Source organism: Strigops habroptila, chromosome 11, assembly GCF_004027225.2.
Source record: "Strigops habroptila isolate Jane chromosome 11, bStrHab1.2.pri, whole genome shotgun sequence".
Classification (NCBI taxonomy): Eukaryota; Metazoa; Chordata; class Aves; order Psittaciformes; family Psittacidae; genus Strigops; species Strigops habroptila.
The window spans coordinates 1,306,465-1,332,888 of record NC_046360.1 but is presented as its reverse complement, the minus strand read 5'-3'; the positions used below and the strand labels follow the sequence as shown (position 1 = coordinate 1,332,888).

General features: G+C 59.1%; 4 protein-coding genes across 10 annotated transcripts in view; 1 reads left to right on the top strand and 3 right to left on the bottom strand.

The window, feature by feature from the left end:
* Positions 1 to 4,608: 4,608 nt before the first annotated feature.
* Positions 4,609 to 13,144, bottom strand: TRPV4 (transient receptor potential cation channel subfamily V member 4). 2 transcript variants are annotated; one of them, XM_030501094.1, is made up of 16 exons: positions 13,083 to 13,144; positions 10,272 to 10,684; positions 9,258 to 9,430; positions 8,946 to 9,098; positions 8,512 to 8,652; positions 8,138 to 8,436; positions 7,468 to 7,647; positions 7,233 to 7,391; positions 7,012 to 7,104; positions 6,764 to 6,837; positions 6,515 to 6,680; positions 6,284 to 6,350; positions 5,781 to 6,097; positions 5,515 to 5,642; positions 5,215 to 5,336; positions 4,609 to 5,056 (listed from the first exon to the last, which is right to left on the bottom strand). In XM_030501094.1, exons 2-16 carry the CDS (start codon positions 10,643 to 10,645, stop codon positions 4,914 to 4,916), a joined length of 2,589 nt encoding a protein of 862 aa, XP_030356954.1. In that variant the 5' UTR covers positions 10,646 to 10,684; positions 13,083 to 13,144; the 3' UTR covers positions 4,609 to 4,913. The 2 variants fall into 2 exon arrangements, with proteins under 2 accessions (XP_030356954.1, XP_030356956.1); XM_030501096.1 differs by having other exon boundaries at positions 13,038 to 13,101.
* Positions 13,145 to 13,780: 636 nt separating this feature from the next.
* Positions 13,781 to 16,607, bottom strand: GLTP (glycolipid transfer protein). Its single transcript, XM_030501093.1, has 5 exons — positions 16,405 to 16,607; positions 15,599 to 15,660; positions 15,258 to 15,391; positions 14,851 to 15,001; positions 13,781 to 14,573 (listed from the first exon to the last, which is right to left on the bottom strand). The coding sequence occupies exons 1-5, from the start codon at positions 16,505 to 16,507 to the stop codon at positions 14,391 to 14,393; spliced, it is 633 nt and encodes a 210-aa protein (XP_030356953.1). The 5' UTR covers positions 16,508 to 16,607; the 3' UTR covers positions 13,781 to 14,390.
* A 1,248-nt stretch (positions 16,608 to 17,855) lies between these two features.
* On the top strand, positions 17,856 to 22,664 carry TCHP (trichoplein keratin filament binding). The gene is made up of 11 exons (XM_030501407.1): positions 17,856 to 18,323; positions 18,433 to 18,489; positions 18,651 to 18,719; positions 19,494 to 19,667; positions 19,853 to 19,965; positions 20,142 to 20,208; positions 20,488 to 20,660; positions 21,153 to 21,234; positions 21,470 to 21,655; positions 21,749 to 21,892; positions 22,137 to 22,664. Exons 1-11 carry the CDS (start codon positions 17,856 to 17,858, stop codon positions 22,167 to 22,169), a joined length of 1,566 nt encoding a protein of 521 aa, XP_030357267.1. The 3' UTR covers positions 22,170 to 22,664.
* Positions 22,665 to 22,940: 276 nt separating this feature from the next.
* The window catches only part of GIT2 (GIT ArfGAP 2), a 28,152-nt gene continuing 24,668 nt past the window's right edge, over positions 22,941 to 26,424 (bottom strand). For 4 of the 6 annotated variants that reach the window (XM_030501087.1, XM_030501092.1, XM_030501088.1 and 1 more), the window contains one exon: positions 25,946 to 26,424. In XM_030501087.1, the coding sequence (XP_030356947.1) occupies positions 26,212 to 26,424 (213 nt within the window). In that variant the 3' untranslated portion in view covers positions 25,946 to 26,211. The other 2 variants (XM_030501090.1, XM_030501091.1) reach the window with 1 other exon arrangement.

Sequence of the window (26,424 nt, the reverse complement as noted above, 5' to 3'; positions counted from 1 at the left end):
GATGTGTGTGCTCTGGAGTCTCTTTGCTTTGCTGTGGCATCCCCTGGGCTCCCCCCGTAGAGCCAGGACCCCCCCTTTAACCCAGTGATTTTTAGGGCACCTATAAATAACGCACTAACGATGCTGAGCCATTAATCCGGCCCCAGCGCCAACCTCCGCCTCGCACCCAAAGGGCGGCAGGCACGTGGGACAAATCCCCAGGGATTAGGGCGTTGGCCCCACCTGCACCCATGGGATGCTCACCCCTCGCAGCCCCGAGGCCTGGGTGATGGGCGCCAGGGCTCCGATGCTGCATCCCCATCCCGGGACCCTCAGCTGCTGCTGGTGCAGTGGTGGCATCTCCCCTCCCATCCACCCGCTGCCGTTTCCCAGTGCCAGGGCACCGTGGGGGTCTCTGGTTGGGATCGGCTCTCCCCTAACCCATCCCACTCCCCTGCTCCGCTCTGCTCTGCCCCGCCAGCAGCTTCCCAGCCCCAACAATGAGCTGGTTGCATTAGGATAATAGTATTAAATCCCAAATAGCTCTGAGCGGAGGATGCTGCTCCGTGTCCAGCAGCGGTGACATATGGCATTGCCGTTATCCCGGTGGGAAGGGGGCTGAGGGCAGCGGGAGCTCCGCTGCCTGCTCATACCCCTGCCCGTGGCTGCCTGTGGCCCCCGGACCAGGGTTGCTTCATTTCCCACTTATCCTGCAGAATTAGGATCATTTTTAAACCAGATCCTGCCCACGCTTGCCCGTGGCCATCACTTGCAGTGGGACTGGTCCCAGCAGAACCCCCCACCAGGGTCGCAGGCAGCGCTGCCCACTCTTGCGCTCTGGACGGGGATACCCAAAACGCAGCATGGCCATGGGCTGGGAGCCGCTAACGGGGTGAAGAGGCCGGTTTGCTGCGAACAAAACTCCGTATATTCTTATTTTTGGCTCCTGTGCTGCTCCCTCCAGCCCTGCTGAGCACAGGGACGGGGATGGGGACACAGGCATGTGCCTGGAGCTGCGCCGTGGCCGCGGCTGCAGCCAGGGAATGTGGCTCCATTTGTCTTCTTTGCCCTCTTGCCATAAGGGCGGTTGTGCTGATATTTATGGGCTGCCGGGAGGGGACCGCTCAGTCACCGGCAGCGAGCGGCGTGACAGCGACCCAGGGAACAAAGAGAAATTGGGACAAAAGGGGAATTTCACAGAGGTTAATGTTGCTGAGGGGGGTGGGAGACGTTCCCAGCCTGCGCGTTCATTCACATTAGACTGGCTGAAGACACTTAGATCTTTGTCATTAAAGAGATGCCACATCAAAAGGAACAGTGGTGCTGGGCACAGGGTGGTGGTGCTGGCTCCAGCCTCCCCAAGGGGCTCCCCCTGCATTGGGGGGCACTAAAGGGGGGGACCAAACAGAGGTGGAAGGAGCCTCACTGGGAGCCCCAGGAGAAACTTTGCTCCGCTACCGGTGCCCCTCGGAGCACGGGTTCATTAGTGCTGCCTCCATCATACTTCCCACATCATCATAAATCAGGGCTGGAGTGACGGCACGATCCATCTTACAGGTCCCCAAGTCATTACATTTCATTAGGAGGGGTGCGGGGGGGTTATTATTTAGCAGGTTAATTCTCCCCTCTGAGAGCTCCCTCTTGGAGGAGGGTTTCGCTCTGCACAGGAAGGCTGCACGTGTGTAATGCAGAATAAATGGGTCCCTCCTTGGTCTGCTTCCATCCCGGACTGCCGCAGGTGAGTCTGTGGGAGCCCGAAATGGATGGAGATGGGGCAGGGATGCATGAGGATGCATCCGGGCACCCAGGGCAAAGCCACCACCACCTGTAACCCCCACATGCCATTTCTGCTGGCAAATGATGCCATTTTCAATCATTTCTGATGGAAACGATGCCATTTCTGCTCTGCAAACACCTTCCTATTAAAATAACACTAATTCCCAAGGCAGGTGAGCAGGAGGCGGGTATGAAACCGAGCGGCCGTCTTTGCTGTTTGAGAGTGAGGAGCAGAGACAGGCAGTATGAATTGCGCGGCTGCAAAAGGACTTAAAAAAGCCCATCTCTCACTTTGATTGATTTCAGCTTCACAAATTAAGCTTTGGATTTATCTAAAAATAAATTTGCTTCCGCGCTCCGCATTCCAGATGACAAGAGCTCTTCTCTTCCCTTTGTTGGGCTTGTCAGCGCTGGCGGGGAGGGGCGGGAGGGGGCCGTGCCCCAGCACCACCAGTACCCCCAGTCCCAGGGAGCCCCAACCTCCACAGCGGTGCCTGAATCATGGAATCCCAGCCTGGTTTGAGTTGAAGGGACCTTAAAGCTCCTCCAGTTCCAACCCCCTGCCACGGGCAGGGACACCTTCCACTAGAGCAGGTTGCTCCAAGCCCCTGTGTCCAACCTGGCCTTGAACACTGCCAGGGATGGGGCAGCCACAGCTTCTCTGGGCACCCTGTGCCAGCGCCTCAGCACCCTCACAGGGAAGAGCTTCTGCCTCAGAGCTCATCTCAATCTCCCCTCTGGCAGGTTAAAGCCATTCCCCTTGTCCTGTCCCTGCAGGCCCTTGTCCAAAGCCCCTCTCCAGGTTTCCTGGAGCCCCTTTAGGCACTGGAGCTGCTCTAAGGTCTCCCCTTCAGGAGCCTTCTCTTCTCAGGCTGCCCCAGCCCAGCTCTCTCAGCCTGGCGACAGAGCAGAGCTGCTCCAGCCCTCTCCTATGAAGCAGGTGTGATAGGAAGACACAGGTGTGATAACTCAGGGCTTTGCAGGGGGTAAAAGTGCCAAACACAAGCCCTGCAGCCCCAAAGGTGGCTGCGGTGTCCCCAGCCCCACCGAGGGGTCCAGGTTGATGGCACAGGGCACAGCCACATCCGCTCTTCCTGTATCCCGATGGCTTTAAACGCTGCTCACACACAGCTCCTCATCTTTGGGGCATTGGAATTTGCACAGGACAGGGAAAAATTGGTTCATTTCCAATTTTGTTGGAAAAATCCCATCTCTGGTCCCATAGCCTGGGGCAGTGGCGATGCAGAGCCCACCTCCAGCACGCTGGGGCTCCCTGTGTCACCCCACACTGCCCGGCCAGGGTTGGTCATCACATACCCACTGCGGATGGGCCAAAGCAAGTTTATCATCTCCAAACAAGAGCTGGGGTGAAGGTGGAGCTGCTCAGCTCCTCATTCGATTACACAGTGAGAGCTGGAACCTCAGCCTCTCCTAAGTAGTGATAATGAAACTTCCTCATTCCCACCCCCTGGGGAAATACTTAAACCACAGTATGAGAGATATATGTAAATCACATTTAAACGGAGACAGTGCAGTTAGAGCTAACGGCGAGTAATCAAGTCTGAAGATGAAGTGTCCCCTTTTCTGCTGTATCATTTGCTTAGTGAGCTGGGTGGCCTCCAGGGCCCTGGCCAGGGTCTCTGCCACCATGCACTGTGCCACTGTGCCATTGTGACACTGGTGTCCACCCAAATCCATCCCTCAGACCTACCCCATGTCCCAGTGCAAAAGGAAACCATGGTGTGGCAGCTGGCTGTGAAGGGAGGTGAGCAGAAAGGGAGCATCACGGTTAAAGAGGTGCGATGGGATGGGGTAGGATGATATGGGATAGGGTGGGTGGGATGGGATGACATCCAGATAGGATGAGGTGGGATGGGATAGGATGATATGGGATAGGGTGGGGTGGGATGGGACGACATCCAGATGGGATGAGGGCAGGATGGAATAGGGATGGACGAGATGAGATGGAGTAGGGAGGGATGTGGTGCATCCCACCAAGGCCTCGCTGCCCATCCCATCAGGAGCTCATCCTGCACCTGCCAAGCAGCCCCCAGACCCCAAACTCTGTCCCCATCCCCTGCCCATCAGCAGGAGCATCACCCCGCAGACCCGCACCCCATGGGCTGCTCCCCACCAAGGGCGGGGTGAGGAGGTAGCAGGACACCGGGGAGGGTGCCCAGATCGGAGCAGAGCCTCGGTTTGCCCCCGGTCCTACCCCCCCAGCCCAGAGCCGCCCGGCCACACGGCCTGCCCGGCCGGGGGGGCATTGCGCGGTGTGTGCTGCCCTCCAGTGGAAGCAGCGCGGCCCTGCACCACAGCTGTGCGCTGGCACCAGGCACCGCAGCCGTGCATGGCACCTCTGTACTGCAGCCATGCACCATAGCCCTGCACCACAGCCCTGCACCATAGCCCTGCATTGCAGCTGTGCACCATATCCATACCCCTCAGCCACGCACCACAGCCCTGCACCATAGCCCCGCACCACAGCCGTGTTCCATAGCTGTGTACTGCAGCCATGCACCATTCCCATGCACCACAGCCTTTCCACATACACCACCAGCTGAACGTGGTGCTGCCAGGGCCAGGATCTCCCATCTCCTGGGCAGAGCAGCCAAGGCTGGGATGGCAACACTGGGCACTGCAGCCAGTCATGACCCCCGTGGTGCTTGGCGCAGCCCTGCCCATGGTACCACCACAGTGCCCGGCCAGGCTGGCAGCAGGCTCTGGGCACTGTGGGCAGAGGAGTGGGAGCTCAGTGTGTTGGGTGGCTTCATGGCACATCATGGGGAGCAGCAGGCTCCTGCCTCCCTCCGGCTCCTTGCCTGCAGTGAGTCCCTCAGTGCCGGGAGGAGCAGCGGTGGCAGCTCAGTCTTTATTACTAAATAAATAGTCGTATAAATCTTGTGCAAAAATCTGTGGCAAAAACCATGGGGGGGTGGAAGGGCCCTGCTCCCGCCCCTGCCCGCGGCAGCGGTTTACAGCATGGCACAGCCAACGTCCCCGGTGTGGCAAAGCGCAGCAGTGGCACTGGAGCTCGTCTGTGTGAGCTGGAGACCCCCCAGCACCGCCGGGGTAGGGCCAGGACCCCCCCGTCCGGGCTGGACACCAGCACAAATCCCTGAGGAGCAGACAAGCACCATCCAGCCCAGTCCACGGTGCTAGAGTGGGGAGCCCGAGGCCTGGCCGTGCCGTCGCTCCCGCGCCTCTGCCGTCCCCATTGTCCCCAGAGGCACCACCACCTCCTCGGGCTGGCAGCTCTTGTTGAGCTCCACCACGCGCGGCACCACTGTGGACCAGCGATCTGCGGAGGAGATGTGGGATGTGAGAGGTGGTGGCAGAGCCGGGATCCTGGGGATGCTCCCCACGCCATGGTCAGCCCCACACCACCCGGTCCTGGGCTCATCAGAGGCTGGAAGCAGCACCCCGAGGGATGCTCCCAGCCTGCGGCATCGCACTCACCTCTCCGCAGCCGGCCCACGGTGTGGGAGAAGCCGTAGTACTGGTACGTGTCGCTCTTGCCTGGGTCCTCGCTGATGATGCCCAGGTTCTGGTTCCAGTGGGACCAGTTCACCTCGTCCACCCTGCGGGGATGGTCAGACCCAGAGGGGCTGCAGCTCCTGTATCCCTGAACCATCCCACCACCAGCAATGCCGCCTGGCTCCAGGTTAGCAAAAACACACATGGCCCCAGCACCCCGAAATGCTGCTGGATGCAGTGGGAGAAGCTCGGCTGTTCCCGGTCCCCAGCTCCTGCCTTTACCTGAAGCACCAGCGGCGGTCAGGTGTCCCATCAGTGCACTTCCCCACTGTGACCATCTCTCCCGAGCGGAAGGCTTTCCGCAGGAACACCGGGAAGGAGCGCTCGATGTCCAGGATGGTGGTAGCCCACTGCAGGGCACACCAGGGAGCCCTCAGCCATATGAGGATGGATGCACGGGGGTCCCTCACCCAGGTAATGCTGCTCTGATGGAGCTTGGGGTGTCACAGTGGTGCAGCACCCCTTGCCCAGCAGCTCTGGGGTGGTACCTGCAGCTTCCAGATGTGCTTGCTCTCCTTGGAGACTTGGCCCACTGTTTCGCCCATGAGGGCGATAAGCATGTTGAGGAGGAGCACGAAGGTGAGGATGATGTAGGTGACGAGGAGGATGATGAAGACGCCGGGGTACTTGGCGCTCTCGAGCATCTCCAGGTCGCCCATGCCGATGGTGAGCTTGAAGAGGTCGAGCAGGAAGGTGCTGAAGGTCTGGCTGTCTCGGCACGAGGGGTAGGTGGGCACCGTGCAGTTGGACTGCTCCTCATCACAGGACTCGCTGCTGGGACATGGGTTGAGGAGGGACACCAGGGCTGGGGGAGAAGTGACAGGGATGGTGAGTCCATGGGGGCAGCAGCAAGGAAGGGGTTCACAATGGGACCCCACACTGGCCGAGCCCCTCTCCATTGCAGGAGAGGCTCTGCAGTCCCCTGCCCAGCCGTGCTGTGCCACAGGGCTCATCCTTCCCCCAAACCCCAGCTCACCAGCCAGGCACCCACCTGACGCGTATCCGATCATGAAGAGCAAGTAGACCAGGAGGAAGCGGAAAAGGTCTTTGAAAAGGATCTGCAAGTGATGGAGAGTGGGGTGAGACATGTGGGACCATGGCACCATTGACTGGCCATGCAGCACGGATGGCTGGGCTGAGAGCCACAAAAAATCCCTGAAGAAAGCACGGAGGAGCCTCATTTTGATCCACAGGAAGGAGAAGACCCCCAACTCCACCAGACCTTCTGGATCATGATGCTGTAGGTCCCTGTCAGCTTGAGCCCCCGGGTGAAGTACAGCGCATTCATCCAGCCCAGCACCAGCGCGAAGACCATGACAGCCAGGTACGCCTCAATGCCGCCCAGGTACAGCCCCGCTGTGACGATCACCAGCACCGAGTAGATGAAGCTGGAGGAGAAGCGGGGTCAGACCCTGCACTGACAGACACCAACAGTTACTGCCCCTTGCAAGCCCAGGGGTCCCCCACGTACTAGAGCAACTGGAAGGAGCCATCTATGAAGAAGGAGTTCACGCCTGGGCACTTCTTCATGAAGAGATCTTTGATCTGGGGAGAGAAGGAGAGGTTGGAGGGGCCAGGGGGGAGCAAGCCCCTGCTTGGCAGGGCCCTGGTGTCTAGGGGGGCATCACAGAAGGAGCTGATGCCTTGGGACACGGGGCTGTCGCCCTCAAGTTGCTCCTTTCATGGAGACCACAAGGGCTCGGCCATCACGGCACTGACGTTTGTGAAGAAGAAGAGGATGCCGGTGAGAAGGGTGATGATCTCCCCGGCCAGGCGCAGGTAGTCCACGGTGGTGGTGTACGGGTAGGGAGGCTGTGCGAAAGGATAGAACCGAGCTACTCCACCACCCCAGGGCAGGCTGCTGGGGACAGACACTCAGCAAACCCCCCGGCCAGGAGGTGCTGGCCCATGGGGCTGTGCCCCGGTGCTGTGACACTCACGGGGCCTTCCATGGGGCGGTAGTAGGCGATGAGGGTGAAGATGACCATGGCGCAGAGGTAGGAGACCACGCTGATGTAGAAGGAGACGGCCCCGAACTTGCGCCACTTGTCGCGCAGCAGCTCGTTGATGGGCTCCACAGCCAGCATCTCATGGCGGTTCTGGTGGGACAGGGATGCTGCCAGTGAGGACACAGCCCCACGGTCCTCCCGGTCCCCCCACCCGGCCCCTGCGCACCTCAATCTTGCTGTTGTAGACGAGGATCTCCAGCACGGACACCTCCTCCCCGCACGTGTCCAGCGAGGAGAGGTCGTACAGGGAGGAGTAGACGGGGCCGTACGCCCAGTCCTTGAACTTCCGCGAGAGGTGCCGCGCATCCTCGTCCGTGATCTCCCGGCGGATGATGTGCTGGAAGATCTGATGGAGGGAGGACCACTCACCATGGGCAGACCTGTGCCTGGTCCCTGCTGCTCGGGGCATCCCACTTGTCCTCCCATCCCACCCCAGGCACTTCCCCTGCCACCACCGAGCATCCCAACCCACCCCAGCGGGTCCAGGGTGCTCCTGGGATGCTCCTGTGTGCAGGGCCACCATCACAGCAGGAAGGCCCCCAGGATGCTCCAGTTTTGGCATTATTAGTAAGTCCTCCGCCCACACCACTGGAGGACAAGGAGAAGCCAAGAGGAAGGACAGGATGTGCTGAGGTCCTGGGGTTAATTAGAGAAGGGATGTGTTGTGATTTAAGCCCAGCTGGTAACGATGGAAGGGAATAGGGGGAATAGGGGGTTAATTAGTCAGGTTAATAGGCTGCACATCCAGGTTTCCAACAGCATCCACAGAGATGCTTCCAGCAGGGACATGCACTGAGTGCGACAGGGCTCAGCTAAGAGTGGGGGTGTCACCGTACCCCGATCTTTCCGGTCTTCGCCGCCATCATGAGCGGGGAGAGGCCGTCGTTGTTGAGCAGCGTCTCCAGGTGGGTGTCGGGGAAGAGCTTGGCGCACTTGACGAGGAGCAGGTCGTACATCTTGGTGACGAACTTGGTGTTCTCGCGGGTGTTGTCGGCGATGGCGACCAGGGCGTGCAGCACCGTGTTGCCGCGGGAGTCCTGGCGCCGCAGATCCGCCTGCTTGTGCCCGTTCTCCGTCAGGTAGTGCACGATGTGGGGCTGGTTGGTGCAGGCGGCCAGCGAGAGCGGCAGCTCGCCTGTGGGGATATCGCTGTTGGTGTCACCCTCCCCACGCCACCCCTGGGGGACGCACCAGCTCCTTCCCCACTCACCAAAGTAGAAGTAGCCACCCTCATCCTTGGGCTGGAAGAAGCGGCCGCGGGCCTGGGCATGCACATCTGCCCCCTTCTCCACCAGCAGCTCCACGTAGTGCTTGCAGCGGCGCTCGATGGCGATGTGCAGGGCTGTCTGACCTGTGCCATGGGCACCCATCGCCTTGCCCCAGGACTTCCCCCGGGGTACCTAGCCTTCCTGGGGTACCTGCTGCTCCAGTCCCCAAGCTCCCCAGCCACCCATCACCTCAGGGTCCTCAGTGCTCTGGTCCCTAAGCCCTTCCAGGGTTCTCCATCTTCCCCAGGGTCCCCACTGCTCCAGTCCCCAACCTCCCCAGCATCCTCCATCCTCCATCCCCCTACTGCTCCGGTCCCCCAACTGCCCCGCTGTCCCCATGCCCAGGCAAGGCCACAGCAGCCCTGTGCCCCCCTACCTCGGTAGTAGACGTCCCTGAAGGGTGAGTTGATGAACTCCCGCATGTTGCCCGTCTTCTCGGCGATGTCGAGGAGCAGCGGGATGGTGTCGTTCCTGCCGCCGCTCAGGTTGAGCAGCGCCTTGGGCAGGCAGGTCTTCCCCGTGGAGGGCTCTGAGAGCAGAGGGTGCTGAGATCCCAGGACATGGGAGTGCCCAGACCCACACCCCTGGCCAAATCCCAGCTTCCTCATGATGCAGTTCCCGTGCCAGGGCTCAGCATCCCCATCCCCACGGGGACATGGGGACCACCACCCACCACGGGGGTCCTCACCTCGAAACTCCTCATCCGTGAGGCGCTTCTTGTGTGTGAGGAGGAAGGAGAGGAGCCCGTCCAGGCCGGCTGGGGACCCCCGGGAGACGATGTCAAAGAGGATGGGTCTATTGAACACCTTGAGGACGGGGGGCGGGTTGGGAGCCGGCCCCTTCACACCCGGCGACTGCTTCCTGTGGGAGAAGCACCAGCACTGGGAATCGGAGCCGCTGCCTCGGTTTCCCACTCATGCAATGAGTTTGGGGATGCTCAGAGGTGGGGAAGGACACAGGCACCCACGGCAGCCCAGTGCTTTCTGCATCCCACCTCCCAGCATCACCCATGGGGACTGGCGGGTGCTTTGCTGGCTCCCGCCGGGAGCTGCAGCATTTTGGGCCCCAACCGTGACCGGATGCGGATTTGGCCACACTCCAGTGCCACGGGCAAAGCCAGACCGGTTGGAGCAGTTGGCAGCAGCGGGACAGGCTGGGGACAACCAGCCAGCACCGGGAATGGGGGCAGGATGGACGGTGGCCGTTCCACTGGGGATTTCAGGCATCATGGGGCATCCCGGCCCCCTCCATCCACCTCCGCCCCTGCCGAGCGCGGCACAGGGACACCCGCTGCCCCATCCCGGCTGCACCCGCCCCAGGTGCCCGGCACAGAGGGTCATTGTGTGCCCGGGCGCGGGCTGCCCCCCCCCGGCTCCGGTTTCCTGGCGTGGGGAGGGCGGAGGCTCTCCTGAAAAGGCCTTTCATGCCGGGAGCCAGACGCTCGCCCCGGCCAGGGAGCGGCGGCGCGCACAGAGCCTCTTTCACGGGGCCGGTGAGGGGGAAGCGGAGCCAACGCTCCCGGCCCCGCGGCCCCGCCACCGGGACCGGCCGGGAGCTGCTCCCTGCCCGCAGCACCCCTCAAAGAGCCACGGGGGAGGCCTGTCCCCATCCCCAGCTGATGGGCATCCCCGTACCCCCCATGCTGCCCCCCGCCCCGTCCCCGCCCGCCGGCACCGGGGCGCGCCAGCATCCCCGTACTCACTCCACGACCCTCCTGCGCCAGCGCTTGTTCTCGCTGGGGTGGTGGCGGTAGGTGCCGTAGTCGAACAGGGAGTCCATGGGGGCTTTCTTGGGCGCGGGGACCACGGAGGACTCGTAGATGGTGGCCTCCAGCAGCTCCATGGGCTTCGGGGCGCCCTTACGGAAGGCCCCATGGAACTTCATGCGGAGGTTTTGCTTCCCATCCCCGGCTCCCGGGGGACCCCGGGCTGCCTCGGGGGGGGACGGGGTGTCCTCGCTCTCAAACAGGTTGGCCAGTGAGGAAAGCGGGAAGGAATCATTCTGGAGGGACCCGTCATCTCCTGGGCCCTCCCCGGCATCACCAGCGGTGCGCAGTGGGTCCTCGGGGTCTGCCATGCTGCAGGGACGGCTGTGACCCCCACGAGAGCAGGAGACCTGGCGGAGGAAAACACAGTGTCACCCCCAAACATCCCCTGTCCCCCCCTTCCTCTCCCCCGCCACGGTGGGAGCGGGTCCCACACCGACCCTGCAGCAGTTGGGGTCTCCCGGCTGCTCCCCTCGGCACCCCACGGCCGTGGGGACCCCTCGCTGGCCGCGGTGCTGCCGGCTTCAAAGCGCAGCGGGAATGGGCAAGGGCGAGCCCGGCCCCGGTGCCTCTCCCCGCTGCGGTCGGCTTGGGTGCAGCCCAGGACAGGGCACAGAGCAGACCCTGTGCGCTCCCGTGTGCCGCCCAGGGAAAGAAAACATTCCTGGGATACACCCCGCGCCTTGGGAAGCGCCCAGAAGCAGCGGGAAGCTGCCACCGCAGCAGGGATGGGGCTGGTCCGTGAGCCCTGGGGGGGCCTGGCTCTGCGTGCTCCCGGTGCTGGCACAGCCACGCTGGGCATGGGGATGGGGACAGCCACGGCACAGGGGGGTCAGAGCCCGCTGGAGCGCAGGAGCAGTGGTTAGGGCAAGAAATTATGGGTTTAGGTTGCCCAGAGAGAAATGGGGCTGCAGGAGAGTCACGCTACCAGTGTGGACAGTGAAGCTGCACCATGGCATGGGCACTGCCATGCTCTGCCCACAGGCAGGACGGGCACACGAGTGACCCCGGGCTCTCCCCCAGCCCCATTCTCCACCCACAGAACAGCAGCATTAAGGCTCAGCCCAGCTCCAGCCCCTGGGGAGCTGAACCCTCCCTGCGGGTCCCGGGACAGAAAAAGCAGCCGGGAAACGTGTCATTTTCTGTCCAACAAGCCACAATGGCAGGCAGGGCCCTGCCGGGGCGGGCTCGGATCTCTGCTCCATAACGTGCTTCTAACCAGGCAGCGTGCCCCACAGCCGCCCATGGCTGCCCCAGGATGCTGCCATGGACGCGGGGATGAGGGCTGCAAACATCCCTGGATCCCTGCGGGAATCAGGGGGCAGCAGTCCCCTCCTCCCTGCCACCATGGGGACACCCAAAGGGGATGGTGCAGCCCCAGGAGGCGCAGGAAAAGCCACAGATCGGACGCGGTTTCTCCTCTCCGCCGACTTTCCTCCCATCACCATCTCTGCAAGACATTCCACAAGCACCTGCCAAAGCCCACAGGTCCCACGGCCCGACCCCGAGCACACACTGTCCTTTGCATGGCTAGTTTGTCCTTGGACAACAGAGAGAGAGGAGGGAATTGCCAAGCCAACCCTTGGGCTATGCATGGGCACGGAACGACTGACCCTTCTAGCTTTGGGAATCCCAGCAATGGCTTTAGAGAAAAGCCCAAACTGACACCGAGACGGAGCCCAGGGAGCCACCGGCACAGGACACGGTTCCCCGTTGGAAGCAGATAAGGACATCAGTGGCAGGAGCAGTGGGGATGCTGATGGGGACATGGGGCAGAAGCAAGGGGACAAGCGAAGGGGCTGGTGGGGCCGGGAGTAGGCGCTGCCACTGGTGACCGGGGCAGGAAGCTCGTGTCGGAAACGGGCTCGAGGGCAGTGCCGTCACCCGGGCCCCGCTGCCAGGAAAGGTGCCGTCAGTGGGCTTTCAGTTGGCCCGTTCGTTATTTGGGTTTGCAGCTTTCAGACTCCCTCACCCCACGGAATAAGTGAGTCAAGGCGCAGCTCACCCTGTGCCCTGTATCCAACACAAACCCTCCCGCTCCATGCCCCACATGCACTCCCACCTCTCCCCAAGTCACCTCCCAGTATCCCCCGTTAGTCCCCCGCTCCAGCCCACCGTGGGGGCACTGACACTGGGATGTGCAGGGATATGCCCAGGGCAGGCGCAGGGAGGATGCCCTGTGCTGGGACAGACTTTGCCACATGAAAGTTCCTCAAAGTAAAGCACGGAGGGCTCTGGGTAGGGGTGAATCACCGAAACCTCATCTCGCTGACACTCGGTGCCGCTGGAAACGCTCATCCAAAGGGAAACAACCACCTCCCAAACTGAACGGCACCGGGGGCCGCGCTCACCTGGGCAACAGCTCGGTGTGGTCCAGCCCGTGAGGGCCGGAGCTGCGGGTAACCCAGCGGGAACGCACCCGGCTCCTCGGGACAGTGAACCCCAATCGATCAGGACCCCGCGGGGCCGGGGGAGCCCATGGGGCTGTATCCAGCCTTGCCCAGCTCAGCCCGCAGCTCCCTCCTCGCTCCGGGGCTCCGTCCTGCCCCGGCCCCATGTCCTGCCCCGAGGCTCCATCTTTATGCGGTCCCTGTGTCCTGCCCTGGTCCCGTGTCCTGCCCGGGGGCTCCGTCCTTACCCGGTCCCCGTGTCCCGCCGCGGTCCCCGCGCCCCGTCCGCCCCCCCCGGTGGTGCCGCCAGTACCCGTTACCGCGGGTCCCCGCGCCCCGCTCCGCTCCCGGCCCGTACCGCGAAGGGTCCCGCAGGCTCCGGCGCCGCTGAGTCGCCGCGGGGCCGGTCCCGGAGAGCGGCTCCTCCCCGGCCCCTGCTCCGGCTCCAGCGCCGGGACCCGCCCGCGGGCGCGGATCCGCCTCCGCCCGCCCCCGGGCACCGGCCCGGAGCAGCCCCGGGACACCCCCCCAGGAACAGCCCCAAAACACCCCCCAAAACCACCCCCCCCCCCAGAACAACCTCCCTGAAACAGCCCCACAAGGAGCAGCCCCAAAAGTCACCCAAAACCAGCCCCCCCCCCCCCCCGGGAACCCCGCCCAAATCTCCCTCCCCAAAACAGCCCCCCAGGAACAAGCCCTGAAATACCCTCCCTGAAACAGCCCCCCCCCCCCCCGGAGCAGCCCCAAAACAGCCCCCCAAACTCTCCTGCAAACAGCACCCCCTAAGGAATAGCTCCAAAACATGCTCCCCAAAACAGCCCCTCAAATTCTCCCACAAACAGCCCCCCCAGGTACGACCCTCTGAAACACTCGCCAAAACACCCTCCCCAAAACAGCCCAAGGAGCAGCCCCAAAATACCCACTCCAAAACAGCCTCCCAAAACATACTCCCCCAAAACTCTCCCACAAACAGCCCCCCCCAAGGCAGAGCCCCCTAAAACACCCTCCTCCCAACAGCCCCCTCCACGGAGCACCCCCAAAACATCCACCCAGGCCGAGGTTACCGTCAGTGTTTATTAACAATCACATCCCGCCGGCAGCACCGTGAGGCCGTCAGTGAATAAGGCAACGTGTGCTCCCACAAGGGGCTGGAATCCTGGCTTCAGCCACCGGCAGAGGGGCCTCGCTCCATGCAGGCACTGGAGGAGTTGGGATTCCCTGGGAAAGTCATCGGCTCCTGCTCCATGGGCATCATTTGGGAAGCTTCTCACCTGGGTGCTGATCGGAGCAGTTGTGGTAGTCCAATGGTATTGGTAGCAGTCCAAGAGGATCAGGGCAGAGCCAAGGCAGCTCGACTGGGATGCTGCCACCAGCCACGCTTCATTCCCTGCACCATAACAGACGTGAACCCGGCAGCTGGGACTAGGAACGCTTGTTTTTCCCTCTTTAGTACACAAACTTGAGGAATCCTGCGGTGACGCGGGGTACAACTGGTTTATTGCCATATCCTCACTAGAAAATTCCTTATTCTGTTTAGGAAACAGGTTATCCACTGCAGATCCAGACACGAAGCAAAGTCGCCTGCCAGCCAGGAGCCGCCCCAGTGAGTAAAACACAAGTAGCACCCGTCACACCTTACTACAGCCCTGCCAGCCCCCTGCGAGCCTCAGGCTTTGTAGCTCAGCTCGGCGTTCATCTTCGTGTACATCTCATAGATTGCATCCAGGATGGGGGTGGCCCGCGACAGGAACTGATGGATTTTCTCGATGCTTTCCTCCTCTTTGACTTCTTTACCCTTCTCTAGTGCCTTCAGTAGATCTGATTTGTATGGAAGAGCATAGACTGAGCCCTAAAAAAAGAGGGGAAGAAGCTGTAAGGTTCCAAGAAACCCAAAGCTAACCGTATCCCACATACAGGACCTTGGGTTATTCCCGAGGCACATGGGAACAACCTTAGGGATGGTGGCTGGACCCTTGGAGAAGCAGGGATGCACAGGAAGGGTCCTAGCTCAAACTAGATCTTCAGCTTCCCATGTTTCCAAGCCCTTATTCCCTAAAGCACATCCCTTCTCGGGGCAGATGGGCTTTAGGAAGGGCTGTTCCTTCCATGGAGATGTGAACACTCACCATGAAGAGCTTCTGCAGCATCCAGCCGTGGTATTTCTTCAGCGCAATCTCATAAGCCTTCAAGGCATTCACCCGGATGAGGTTCGGATGCTGCTCATCCCACTCGCCATCAGAGATGCTCTGCAGCAGCACCAGCATGAACTTCAGGCCCCTGGGAGAAGAGCGGAGATGTTGTGGTGGAGATGGGGATGCTGCTTCCCAGCCTCCAGCAAGGCACCCCCTGAGCCTGGCGCATCCAGGTCCCCCCAAAGCCCCACAGCACACAGAGCTGGTGCTTGATGCGGTCCCCAAAACACAGCACCCCGCAATGCCCCAGCCCAAAGGGACCAGCCAGACCCATGCTCTCTGCAGTAGATGTCCCCATGGGCTCCCCACGTGCCGGAGCAGCTCCCAACGCTGTGAGTCACCTTTTCAACCACATCAGCGCCAGCGTCGCGCCCGTCTTGGGCCAGGCTGCGCCGTGCACCTCCTTCTCCACCTCCAGGATGTTCTGCAGCGTTCTGAACTTGGTGGGGTTGGAGTCATAAACCGCCCGGATTTTCTGAGGGCAGAGAAGGGGGATGGATCCCGGGAGATGCCCGGATGGAGCGTTCACCAGAAACCCCGTTAATAAACACACCAATGAGCCACAAAACCCCCATGGGAAGAAAAGCCCCTTCTAAACACCTCCAGATCTTGCCTCTCTGATCCCACCACATCTCTGCCCGGGGCTCACCCCTCCCGAGCCCCACCCCATGCCCACTCCTACCTTGATATTTCCAGTCAGGTCGGCTTTGACGGGCGAGTACACGATGGGAGTGCCCAGGCAATCTGCGGAAGCACGGGGGGAGGACGATCAGGCAGGAGGGATCACAGGAGACAACACGAACTCGAGTCATAACCAACAGGTTTCACCTTAACCGCAGCCAAGCACCGAGACAGGTGAGGCGAGCCTGGGAGCGGCTCCTTGGGCTTTGCTCAAGGACACGGGGAGCAAGAGCTCGGCCTCCGCCGCGGCCATGCCGGCAACCCGCTGACCCGGGAAACGGCCCCGGGCAGTGCCCCGTGTCCAGCGCGGCCTGCCCGGAGCCGGCACACAATACCGGCTTTGTGGAGGGCAGCGGGCCAGCGTGGCATGAGGGTGCCATGCCAACATGCACCCACGGCCCCGGCATGGCGAGAGGATCGCGGGTGGGACCCGCGGGCCGGCCCGGAGCAGTGCCTCCGGCCCCGGGTGTACTGGGGGAAAGACGCCGGGCCCGGCCCTGCCAAGGTGTGGGCCCCGGGGACCGCGGGACTTTCCCAACGGGGCTGCTCGGCGGGTCTGACCGGCCCGTGATGCAATCGCGGCTCCGCCACGCTGCTCTCCTGGAGCCCGGGTGGGCACCGGGACCCAGGACCGGGGCGTGGGAACGACCCAGAACGGGGGGACCGAGGGCCAGGGGGGCACCTGGACCGGCCGGGCCAGCGGGCGCGCTGCCTGCAGCAGGCCCCAGCTGGGCGCAGCGGCGGGGCCGGTCCAGTGCCGGTCGCTGCCGCAGCTCCCACCCCTTCCGACGGCCGGGCTGGGCTCACCGAAGAAAGGCGGAAGGTGCGCCACGGCCTCCAGGAAGGGCAGCGTCTCGATCTGTTTGTCGGCCGGCAGCGGCTTGAACTCGTGCTCCAGCAGCAGCGCCATGGCCCGGCCCGGCCCGCTCCGCACCGGGACCGCACCGGCACCGAGACCCGGACCGGACCGCACCGGCGCCCGAGCCGGCAGCGCGCCGCCACCGCGCCACGCCCCCGCCGCCCTGGCCAATGGCCGCGCACCGCCCACCGGCCCGCCCGCCAATCGGAGCACGGGGGCGGGCTCTGAGGGGAGCAGAGCTCCGCCCCCCCGGTCCCCCCCCACCCTCGGGCCGGGCGGTCCCGGCTCCCGGTCCCGGTGTCTGGCCCCGTGGGCACCGGAGGGGGCCGGGGCGACCCCCGGTTCATCCTCCCCCGGCTCAGCGCCGGCATGGTTAGAGGTGCACAGGCGCCTGCAGCGGGGGGAGATCATAGAATCCCAGCCTGGTTTGTGTTGGGACCTTAAAGTTCATCCAGCTCCAACCCCCTCCCACGGGCAGGGACACCTTCCACTAGAGCAGGTTGCTCCAAGCCCCTGTGTCCAACCTGGCCTTGAACACTGCCAGGGATGGGGCAGCCACAGCTTCTCTGGGCACCCTGTGCCAGCGCCTCAGCACCCTCACAGGGAAGAGCTTCTGCCTAAGAGCTCATCTCAATCTCCCCTCTGGCAGGTTAAAGCCATTCCCCTCTGTCCTATCACTGCCAGTCCCTGATGAAGAGTCTGGCATCCTTGCAGCTCCCCTTCAGATACTGAGGTCCTCACGCAGCTTCTCTTCTCCAGGCTGAACAGCCCCAATGTTCTCAGCCTGTCTCCATACGGGAGCTGCTCCAGCCCCTGAGCATCCTTATGGCTTCCTCTGGACTTGCTCCAACAGCTCCATGTCCTTATGCTGAGGACACTGCACACAGTGCTGCAGGGGGGGTCTCACAGAGCAGAGCAGAGGGGCAGGATGAGCTCCGGTCACGCTGTGGGGATGCAGCGCAGGGTGCTCGTTCCGGTCGCTGTTAATTATTTAGTGGGGATCAATTGCTCGGAGGAGCAGGAGGCTCGGTCAGGGCGTCAGCGAACAAAGCGCGACCCGGGGCCGCGGCGATTAATGAATTAAACACTGTGAGGAGCTGCGGGTGTTAAACGACACCGGGCTCCGCGCAGGCAGCGCGGGGGGTGGGATTTACCGGTGTCCGGGCTCCAAACCCGGTGTTTTTACGGGATATTCTGGTAAAACCGGTCGTGCGGCGACACCGATCCCCGTCGGCAGCCGCGGAGACCAGCCCGGGCGGGGCGCGGTGCGGGAGGAACAGGAGCCTTAAAGTGTTTACAGCACCATGAACCGGAGCGGCTGGCCCGGAGCTCGGCCCTCACCGCGAAGCGCGCTGAACCTTGTCCCTCATCGGCGCCCGTCGCGGCCGTCGGCGTTGCCATGGCAGCGGGCGCGGGCGGCGGGCGATGGCGCTGTGGGGCCGGGGCCGGGCTGCGGAGCGCTGCGCGGCCGGGCGGGAGCGGGAGGCGCGGCGCCGGCAGCAGTGGGAGCGCGCCAGCCGCTCCTTCGCGCAGGCCGCCGTGTGCTGCTCCCAGCAGGCGCGGTGGAGCGAGCCGCGCGGCCCGCCGCGCAGGTAGGGCCCGGGTGCCGGGGGGGGAGGCCGCGCTGGGCCCGCGGGCGCTCCCCGTGACGCGCGGGCCGGTGTGTGGCAGCCCGGCGGCGGCGCGGCGGGACGCGGAGGAGGCGGCGGCGCGGCTGGAGCAGCGGCGGGAGCGGCTGAGGCGGCTGCTGGGCGAGGAGCGAGAGGCGCTGGCGGCGGAGCTGCGGCGAGGCCGCGGGGCGGAGCGCGCCGGGGCGCGGCAGCGGAGCGAGGAGCTGCGGGCGGGCCGGGAGGAGCGGCGGAGGAAGGTGAGCGGGGCTCGGCTGTGCCGGAGTGGGGCTGCGGTGCCCTCCGCGAGCCTTGGGAGGGTTGGGAACCCTCCGGTGTCCCGGCACGATCCGGCTCCCCTGTTCGCAGGTCGCTGAGCAGCTGCTGTACGAGCACTGGAAGAAGAACAACGCGGAGCTCCGGGAGGTGATGCTGGATTCTTTCTTAGCCCCTTGCTGCCTTGGAGTTATTAAAGCAGTTTTTAACTTGGGAGTCATCATATGGCCCCAAGAGCCCCGTAGATCCTGGGGGTGATCCCCGGAGAGCCTCTGGCACTAATGGTGATGCTGCATCCGTTGTCTTCCCAGGTGGAGTCGGAGCTGCACAAGCAGCACGTGAGAGAGGCTTGGGGGGATCAGCTACAGCAAAAATCCCAGGTAGGCTGGGGGAAAGAGCCCCGGTGTTACTGGTCACGAGGGCGGGCTCCCAAAATGGTGAGCATGTGGAGGTGTGACACCACGTGCCTTCTGACCCCGCTGGCATACAGCTTGCCTTCTCCTGTGGACACAGCTCGGCTGTGGAAGGGACAGGACTTGGCTGCTTGTTCATCTTCTCATGCCGGTGTTGAACCAAATCATGACTGAGGTCGCCACGCTCATCCCCTTAGTGATGGGGAGTCCTGTGTTGCAGAATGACAGGAGCTGCTGTCAGGAAGGATGCTTTTAATGAAGAGCTGTCATTCCTATCTAACAAGTACACACCATCCATCCCCTAGAAAATTCAGAGCTACCTGCTGAGAGATCTGTTGCAGGATTCAGTGTGGTGCTCCTCTCACCAGCAGTGAGCCAGGGCAGAGCTGCAAGAGCTCAGTAGTTAAATGTGTACATGCTAGATCTGGGAATACAGTGATTTTGATATGAAGGAATCATAAAGTCCTTCAAATGCAGATTTCAGCGTTAACTATAACAATGATCTAGCTCGTAATAGGAAATCTGACCACCGTGCTTGGCGTCAGACCCATGCAGGGCCCTGCAGAGGAAGTGTACGCACCGGTTTCGGTCAGCACAGTTTTGCTTTGTCTCTGTGCTCATTCCTAGCATTTTCCCAATACGAGTCACTTGCAGGAGTTTAATTTGTGGATTTCCTGAGCCAGAGGCTGTTTCTTTACTTTAGCCTAACCTTAAATGCCATGTTTACTTTTGGCTTGGAAGCGAGAAGCAAGTGAGCTTGAAGAGAAGCAGCGTTATGAAAACGAGTATGAAGCTGCGCGAAGGGAAGCGCTGGAAAGAATGAGATGGGAGGAGGAGAAGCGGCGGCAGGAGGAGAAGCAGCAAGCAGAGATGTTGCTGCACCAAATAGAAGAACTGAAGTTACAGGAGAGAGAGGTAATCCTTAACTCCTCCTCATGTGAGCCACTGAGCCACAAGTGAAATTAACATGGAATAGTTCCTGCAGCGAGGATTTTGACTGCTGCAGAGGAGCAGGATGGCGTACAAACTCGGTATGAACACCCTCTGGGTGTCCTAGCTCTCTGATGTGCTTTTTCTTGGTTGTTTTTTTCTCCTTTTAGGCAACAAAGCTGAAAAAAGAACAGGAGAATTTATTAAAGCAGCAGTGGGAGCTGCAGAGCTTGGAAGAAGGAAGGAAACAAATGGAAGAGCACAGGAAGAAGAGAGAGCTTGGGTAAGAAGAGCGAGCAAATGCATTGGTGCTGTTACTGCTTTCTGGTTCACGTTAGCAATAGCAGGTAGCTCTGCTGCCTCTAAGTTATGTTGTCACAGGTGCACCTTCCTGAGTGCTGGTGTGTAACACATCAGGCTTTAGAGTCAGATTGAATGGTCTTCATTTTCCTCTTGCAGTCGCTTTTTGAGGCATCAGTGTGATGCCCAGTTACAGAGACGAGCTCAGCAGATACAAGAGGAGCTGGTAAGAGAAAGGACCTCTTGACTAATACTTTATAGATACCGTGTGCTGAAAACCTCATTGTCTGTGTTCCATTCATGTGTCTGCTCTGACACCCACAGGTAATTAGTTAGGAAGCTCCTTCCAGCTTGTGAGCAGGGCTGGAGCAAAAGGATCACAGGGAAGCCAGCAGACTGGCTGTCTTGCTGAGTACACCTTCAGCACCCGTAGTTGTAGAGAGCAGCCCTGCACACAGGCTGGAAGCCCGCTGGATACTCGTTAATCCTGTGGTTTTTCCTCAAGGAGATAGACAGGCAAATCTTATCAGCCCTCCTCGAGAAAGACGACGAGGAGCAGCGCCGCCAGGCCGCGCGACGGCAACGGGCTGTGGCAGATGCTGCCTGGATGAAACGTGTCATTGAGGAGCAGCTCCAGTTAGAAAAGGAGAGGGAAGCAGAGCTGCAGACTATTTTCAGGTGAGTCTGCCCACCTCTGAAGGTCATCTGAAGAGACCCAGTGCTGAGTGGCACACCAGTGCAGAGAGCATCTTCTCTGCTGACAGGATAGCATGTGCTGCCATCATGTTTTAGTTGAAGGTTTTGTTGTGGAGGCAAGACCTTCAGCTGTAGCTGCCCCAGCTTTGCCAGCAATGCCCTTAACTACCTGTCCCCATGTGAAGTAATACCCCTGTTAAGAGGCAGCCTTCCTCCCGAGGCCCTTCTGTGCCCAGGGCAGAGCTGGGTGTCCAGGAAGTCCTGCTACAAGGCAGTATGTCCTGCAGTGTGACCCTCCTGCTGTTCAGTGACAGGGAGGTCAGAGCAGTTCTCTGCAATAGGCATAGCCAGGGTGGACACACCAGCTCCTGGGAACAGATGTGCTTCTCTAAAGCACAGGGTAGCTCGTCTCTGCCCATGGACTATACAGGTTTAAGTAGTAACCTCAGAGATAATTCTTCCTCTCTCTTTTAGAGAAGAAGCTAGAAAGATGTGGGAAAAGAGGGAAGAAGAATGGGAAAGAGAGAAGGCAGCCAGAGATCGCCTGATGAATGAGGTGAGGACCTTTTTTGATGAGATCTCTCCTGGTTCCAGCTATAACTCTCCACCCTCTCGTGGGTTACAGCCTTCACTTCCCAGGGCAGAGTTTTTCTCTGGGTGAGTCAGACAAAATACTTGTCTGACACATTTTCTCAGACCTGTTTAACCATCTGTCCTGAGCTTTCCCCAGTTCTGCCTCTATAGCTGCCTCTTTCTTGACTGCCCTCCCTTAATCTTCTCGTTCCACAAAGGTCCTTGTGGGCCGTCAGCGCCAGATCCAGGAGAAGATGGAGTTAAACAGGCGAGCCCAAGAAGAGTCTATAAAGTATCGAGAGCAGCTGATTAAAGAACTTGAAGAGGCAAAAGAGCTGACTCGACGAGAGAAGGAGCAGGAGGAGGAACTGAAGACAGCACGGAGGCGGGAGCTGGAGGCGCAGGTACTGCGTGCTCCCCAGCAGCACTCCCGGTTGCTGAAGGTGCCTGGTCTGTGCCTGGTCTCACTGTAACCGCCCTGTTTTCTTTGTGCCCAGCTGACAGAACGGCGCCTGCAAGAGCAGGAGGAGCAGCAGCGCCGGAGAGAGGAGGAAGAGGAGGAGAGCTCAGCCCGGCAGCGCTGCCAGGAGCTGGTGCAGCAGGAGGCCAAGCGCATGGCGGAGCAGGGCTATCGCCCCAGGGTAGGTGGCAGAGCTGTGGGGCAGCCTGTTCACCTGGGTCTGCCCTGGCACATGGGTGATGGCCTCACACAGACACAATCCTCATTGCCTCTTATCTGCCCTTAGTTATCACACAGCACCAGGGCAGAACACTGGGCCGTTCCTTCCCTGGCACTGTTTCTAACACCAGTCTCCCTCCTTTGTGTGCAGGCTGTTAATTCTAGAGCCCATCAAGTAGTTACTGTCTTTGTTTTGACCCCATTAGCTCTACAGTTACCCCAAAGCAGCGTGGACCTGAGGATTCTTGTCCTTCGTGCCTGAGGAATGGGCAGTAAATGTGGCTGCAGACTACAGAAAGAAAACTTGGAAGAATCAAGGAACTCCTGGAAGTGTGGTGGCTTTGGAATAACCTACAGTGATATCAAGACTCAACGCCGTGCATTGCTGAAACTATTTAGCTGTGGCCCTGTTAAACAGCAAATTGCTACTGGCTTTGAGAAGGTGGAGGTGTGAGCATCCTCGGAGGACTGAACTGCTGCAGGAGCTGTGCTGATGTATTTTAGTAGGTGCTATGCTGGGGCAACAGAGCAAATAAACAGGCCCTTTGGATCTGAAGAGTGAAAGGATCCATCCTTCCCCCAGGATGGGAACTGCCACTCACTGTGTTTGGAGTTGGTTCATAATGTGTGCTGCAGCTGTAATCCTTAACATGTTCCTCTCCAGAAGGCACCAACGACTCCAGTAAATGTTGGTTTTCACTTGTTTCACAAAAAATGAATAACTTCAACCTGAACAAGCAGTTTGTTTCTTTACAGGAGCCAGCTCCTGCAACAACAGGAGGAGGTTTTAGTTGATTATTGTACTTCATTCCTTGCTTTTATCATTGGTGACTGTGCTTGAGATTGGTCCTTCAGCTGGTGTGGCCAGGTCAGGTCCTGCCCAGTGCAAGAGGAGCTGTTACAGGGCCCTGCCACAGACAGGCATCATCGCAGCACTGCAGGAGACACCCTTTCCAAGGTCTTGTCACAGAGCCAGCAGTCACATAACCCCAAATAATTCTGCACTCTGAAAGGGTTTTAACGTTTTATAGTAATACTGTAAACAAAAGAGTAAGTCAAAATATTGTACAGACAGAATGACACTGATAAATACAAGTTTTGGAAAAAAGGCAAATAAATTTTTTACTTTCCTATGCAGCATTTTGTAAAGAAAGAGCAAAGTTTGTTTAGAGGGGAAAAAGGGGAGATCTAGTCATAAAAGATGCAACCACCTTTGTTATTTGGGGTGTTGTAAATCCGAGGCACAGTGCTGTGTGACCACCACCAACCTGCAACAAAGGTTTGTTGGGAGGCAGGGAAGTGGCCAGAAATGGGGTTTAGGTGACAGAACAGGACATCAGTTATGGGTTGACCATGATTTTATAGCTAAAGGTAGAGCTAAATGGTTGGGTTTATAAAATCTGGAGCTGGCGTAGCAAGAACAAGGGCTTGCAGCTCTCAGAGTGTCCGTGTGGTTCGGTCCAGAGGCAAGTTTAAACAGCTGATAGATGACAACATAACTCAGTGTTTCCCTGGCCTGGAAATGAGGCAGGATATGCTTAAGAGAAGCACACAGCAGTGGCCTGAGAGGCTTCAAGAACCACCTCCTGCCTGGCAACGGTGCCAGGTTAATGAAAAGCTCCTACAAGGTTATCCCTGTATTTAATTGCCAGTAACATAACTCTGAAGTAGGTTTTACAAGTATCTGCTGTCCAACAGTGTTATGGCACTGAGTGTTCAGAGAAAATACAAACACACTCGACTTGAGAAGGAACCAACCTCTGAAGTTGAGTTTGTGGCAGTTTCTCACTGGAAGGCCTGCAGGGGTGCGTGGTTTGGGCAGATCCTGCGCTGCAGCCGGGCTGTGGAACAGCGTTTCCGACCCAAAGGGGTCTGTGAAAGCTCTGAACGTTCACAGCTCCCCAACCCCGCTGCCACCTCAGCTCCTTGGCAGTGACAACTGGGACAGTTCCAAATAGAATCATAGAATCATAGAACCGTAAGGGTTGGAAAGGACCTTAAGATCATCTAGTTCCAACCCCCCTGCCATGGGCAGGGACACCTTGCCCTAAACCACATGGTCCAAGGCTCTGTCCAACCTGGCTTTGAACACCGCCAGGGATGGAGCATCCACAACCTCCCTGGGCAACCCATTCCAGTGCTTCACCACCCTCACTGTAAAGAACTTCTTCCTTATATCTAATCTAAACTTCCCCTGTTTAAGTTTGAACCCATTACCCCTTCTCCTACCACTACAGTCCCTAAGGAAGAGTCCCTCCCCAGCATCCTTGTAGACCCCCTTCAGATACTGGAAGGCTGCTATGAGGTCTCCACGCAGCCTTCTCTTCTCCAGGCTGAACAGCCCCAACTTTCTCAGCCTGTCTTCATACAGGAGGTGCTCCAGCCCCCTTATCATCCTCGTGGCCCTCCTCTGGACTCGCTCCAACAGCTCCATGTCCTTTTTATGTTGAGGAACCAGAACTGTACACAGTACTCCAAGTGAGGTCTCACAAGAGCAGAGTAGAGGGGCAGGATCACCTCCTTTGACCTGCTGGCCACGCTTCTTTTGATGCAGCCCAGGATACGGTTGGCTTTCTGGGCTGCAAGCGCACACTGCCGGCTCATGTTAAGCTTCTCGTCAACCAACACCCCCAAGTCCTTTTCTGCAGGGCTGCTCTGAATCTCTTCTCTGCCCAGCCTGTAGCAGTGCCTGGGATTGCCCCGACCCAGGTGTAGGACCTTGCACTTGGCTTGGTTAAACTTCATAAGGTTGGCATCGGCCCACCTCACAAGCGTGTCAAGGTCCCTCTGGATGGCATCCCTTCCCTCCAGCGTATCAACGGAACCACACAGCTTGGTGTCGTCGGCAAACTTGCTGAGGGCGCATCATTCCCACTGTCCATGTCGCCGACAAAGATGTTGAACAGGACCGGTCCCAACACCGATCCCTGAGGGACACCACTCGTTACAGGTTTCCAACTGGACATCGAGCCATTTACCACAACTCTTTGCATGCGGCCATCGAGCCAGTTCTTTATCCACCAAGTGGTCCATCTATCAAATTGATGTCTCTCCAATTTAGAGACAAATGGGAACCAGCAGAGGAAAATTAGTGATATTTCCCCTGTCCATGGAATTTAGACTCCCAAAAAAACCTCTTAATTGTTGAAATTCTGGACTGACACATTTTTGGAAGCTTTGTGAACTGTTATGAATGAAAAGCCCCAAAACACACAGTGACATTTGTGACCCCGCTGCCTCTCTGACACGCAGCCCACCCGGGGCACTCCGTATCTAGCTCCCAAAATGTTGAAAGATTTGCATAAAACTTACTGGATAGAAGAGCTCTTTTCACATTTGGCTATTGAGGTACGGAGGTTCTGTGCTATGGCAGATACAGCTGCTTTGCACTGGCACTCTTCTAACTTCCTTTCTTTCTCAATGAGTACAGAGATCTTTAGTGAAATTGCATCTGGAGTCACTGAGAGATGCTGCTGCCAACCAGAGGGTGCTTGAAGCTGACAGTAAAATTCTGTAGGAAACTGAAGAATCAATTATTAAATCAGAAACAAAGGATAATATTTTAACCACTAATGCCCTAAAGTAACATCAAACATATATATTAATGGCATAGTGACAACTAAAAGAAAGAACTACTAAGTTTCAAATTCCTTCCAAAAAACAGATAAAGTGACAAAGACCTTGTATAGTTACATGTCATAAGCTTGGATGCCCACAACTACTCCTTGTTTTAGCAGACTAAGAACGTATTATTGCACAACAGTTGATATGGGAACAGATACTACTCGGCTCATACTCCTCCATCGGGACGGCAGCCAGTTACAGTCCTGGAGCCTTCGGAGCCTCTTTTGCTGCAGGGTTCTCAGTCAGCACCATCAGGACATGTACAGCTCCAGGACAGAGAGCCCCAGGGGCAGGATGCGGCCCGCTGGTGCACGTGGTGACTCCAGTGGGAGTTTTGCAAAGTGCTATCTGAAAGCAGAACGTGGCCCCCAAGGAAACATCTAGCGAGAGCTTGAGACGATGCTGGTACGCGGTATTGGCTCGACAGCTAGTTGCAACATGCTATTACCTGTAACTAAACTGGCAACACAGGCACAAAATAAGGCAGTGGGTTAAATTAATCATAAAATTGTTAGAAAACATGCAAAAATAATACTGAGGGTTTCTTAAAATAAGTTTCTTGCCCCTTTTAGTTCTTCCTCATAAAAACGGGAACAGTTCCACACCTATGTTTGCAATCCAACCTTTATAAAATAGGACTATAAAGCCAAGGGTGACTCAGTTGTTGTTCTCTTTGGTTGTGATGGTGACCAGCTGCTTGGCTGCCTTGGCGATGTCGTAGGCGCACTGGATGACCTGCTGCGTGACCAGCTGGATGTCGGTGCCGGGGCACGTCTCCACGGGGAGCGTCTTTTTGCACTCGGATTGGAGTCTGTAGGCACTAGATGTCAGCAGGCGCAAAGAAGTCCTGACCAGCTCCGACTTGGGTTT

Bases quoted from the DNA above. Each gene is read 5' to 3' on its own strand.
- TRPV4 (XM_030501094.1), bottom strand. From the start codon at position 10,645: ATGGCAGACCCCGAGGACCCACTGCGCACCGCTGGTGATGCCGGGGAG. The intron at 7,392-7,467 runs GTGCGCAGGGGC...CTGTCCCACCAG, and splicing joins TCTACAACAGCAAGATTGAG to AACCGCCATGAGATGCTGGC. The intron at 6,098-6,283 runs GTGGGTGCCTGG...CTTCTCCCCCAG, and splicing joins CATGATCGGATACGCGTCAG to CCCTGGTGTCCCTCCTCAAC.
- GLTP (XM_030501093.1), bottom strand. From the start codon at position 16,507: ATGGCGCTGCTGCTGGAGCACGAGTTCAAGCCGCTGCCGGCCGACAAA. The intron at 15,392-15,598 runs GTAGGAGTGGGC...CTCTGCCCTCAG, and splicing joins ACCTGACTGGAAATATCAAG to AAAATCCGGGCGGTTTATGA. The intron at 14,574-14,850 runs GTGAGTGTTCAC...CTCTTTTTTTAG, and splicing joins TGCTGCAGAAGCTCTTCATG to GGCTCAGTCTATGCTCTTCC.
- TCHP (XM_030501407.1), top strand. From the start codon at position 17,856: ATGGCAGCGGGCGCGGGCGGCGGGCGATGGCGCTGTGGGGCCGGGGCC. The intron at 20,661-21,152 runs GTGAGTCTGCCC...TCTCTCTTTTAG, and splicing joins GAGCTGCAGACTATTTTCAG to AGAAGAAGCTAGAAAGATGT. The intron at 21,235-21,469 runs GTGAGGACCTTT...CGTTCCACAAAG, and splicing joins GAGATCGCCTGATGAATGAG to GTCCTTGTGGGCCGTCAGCG.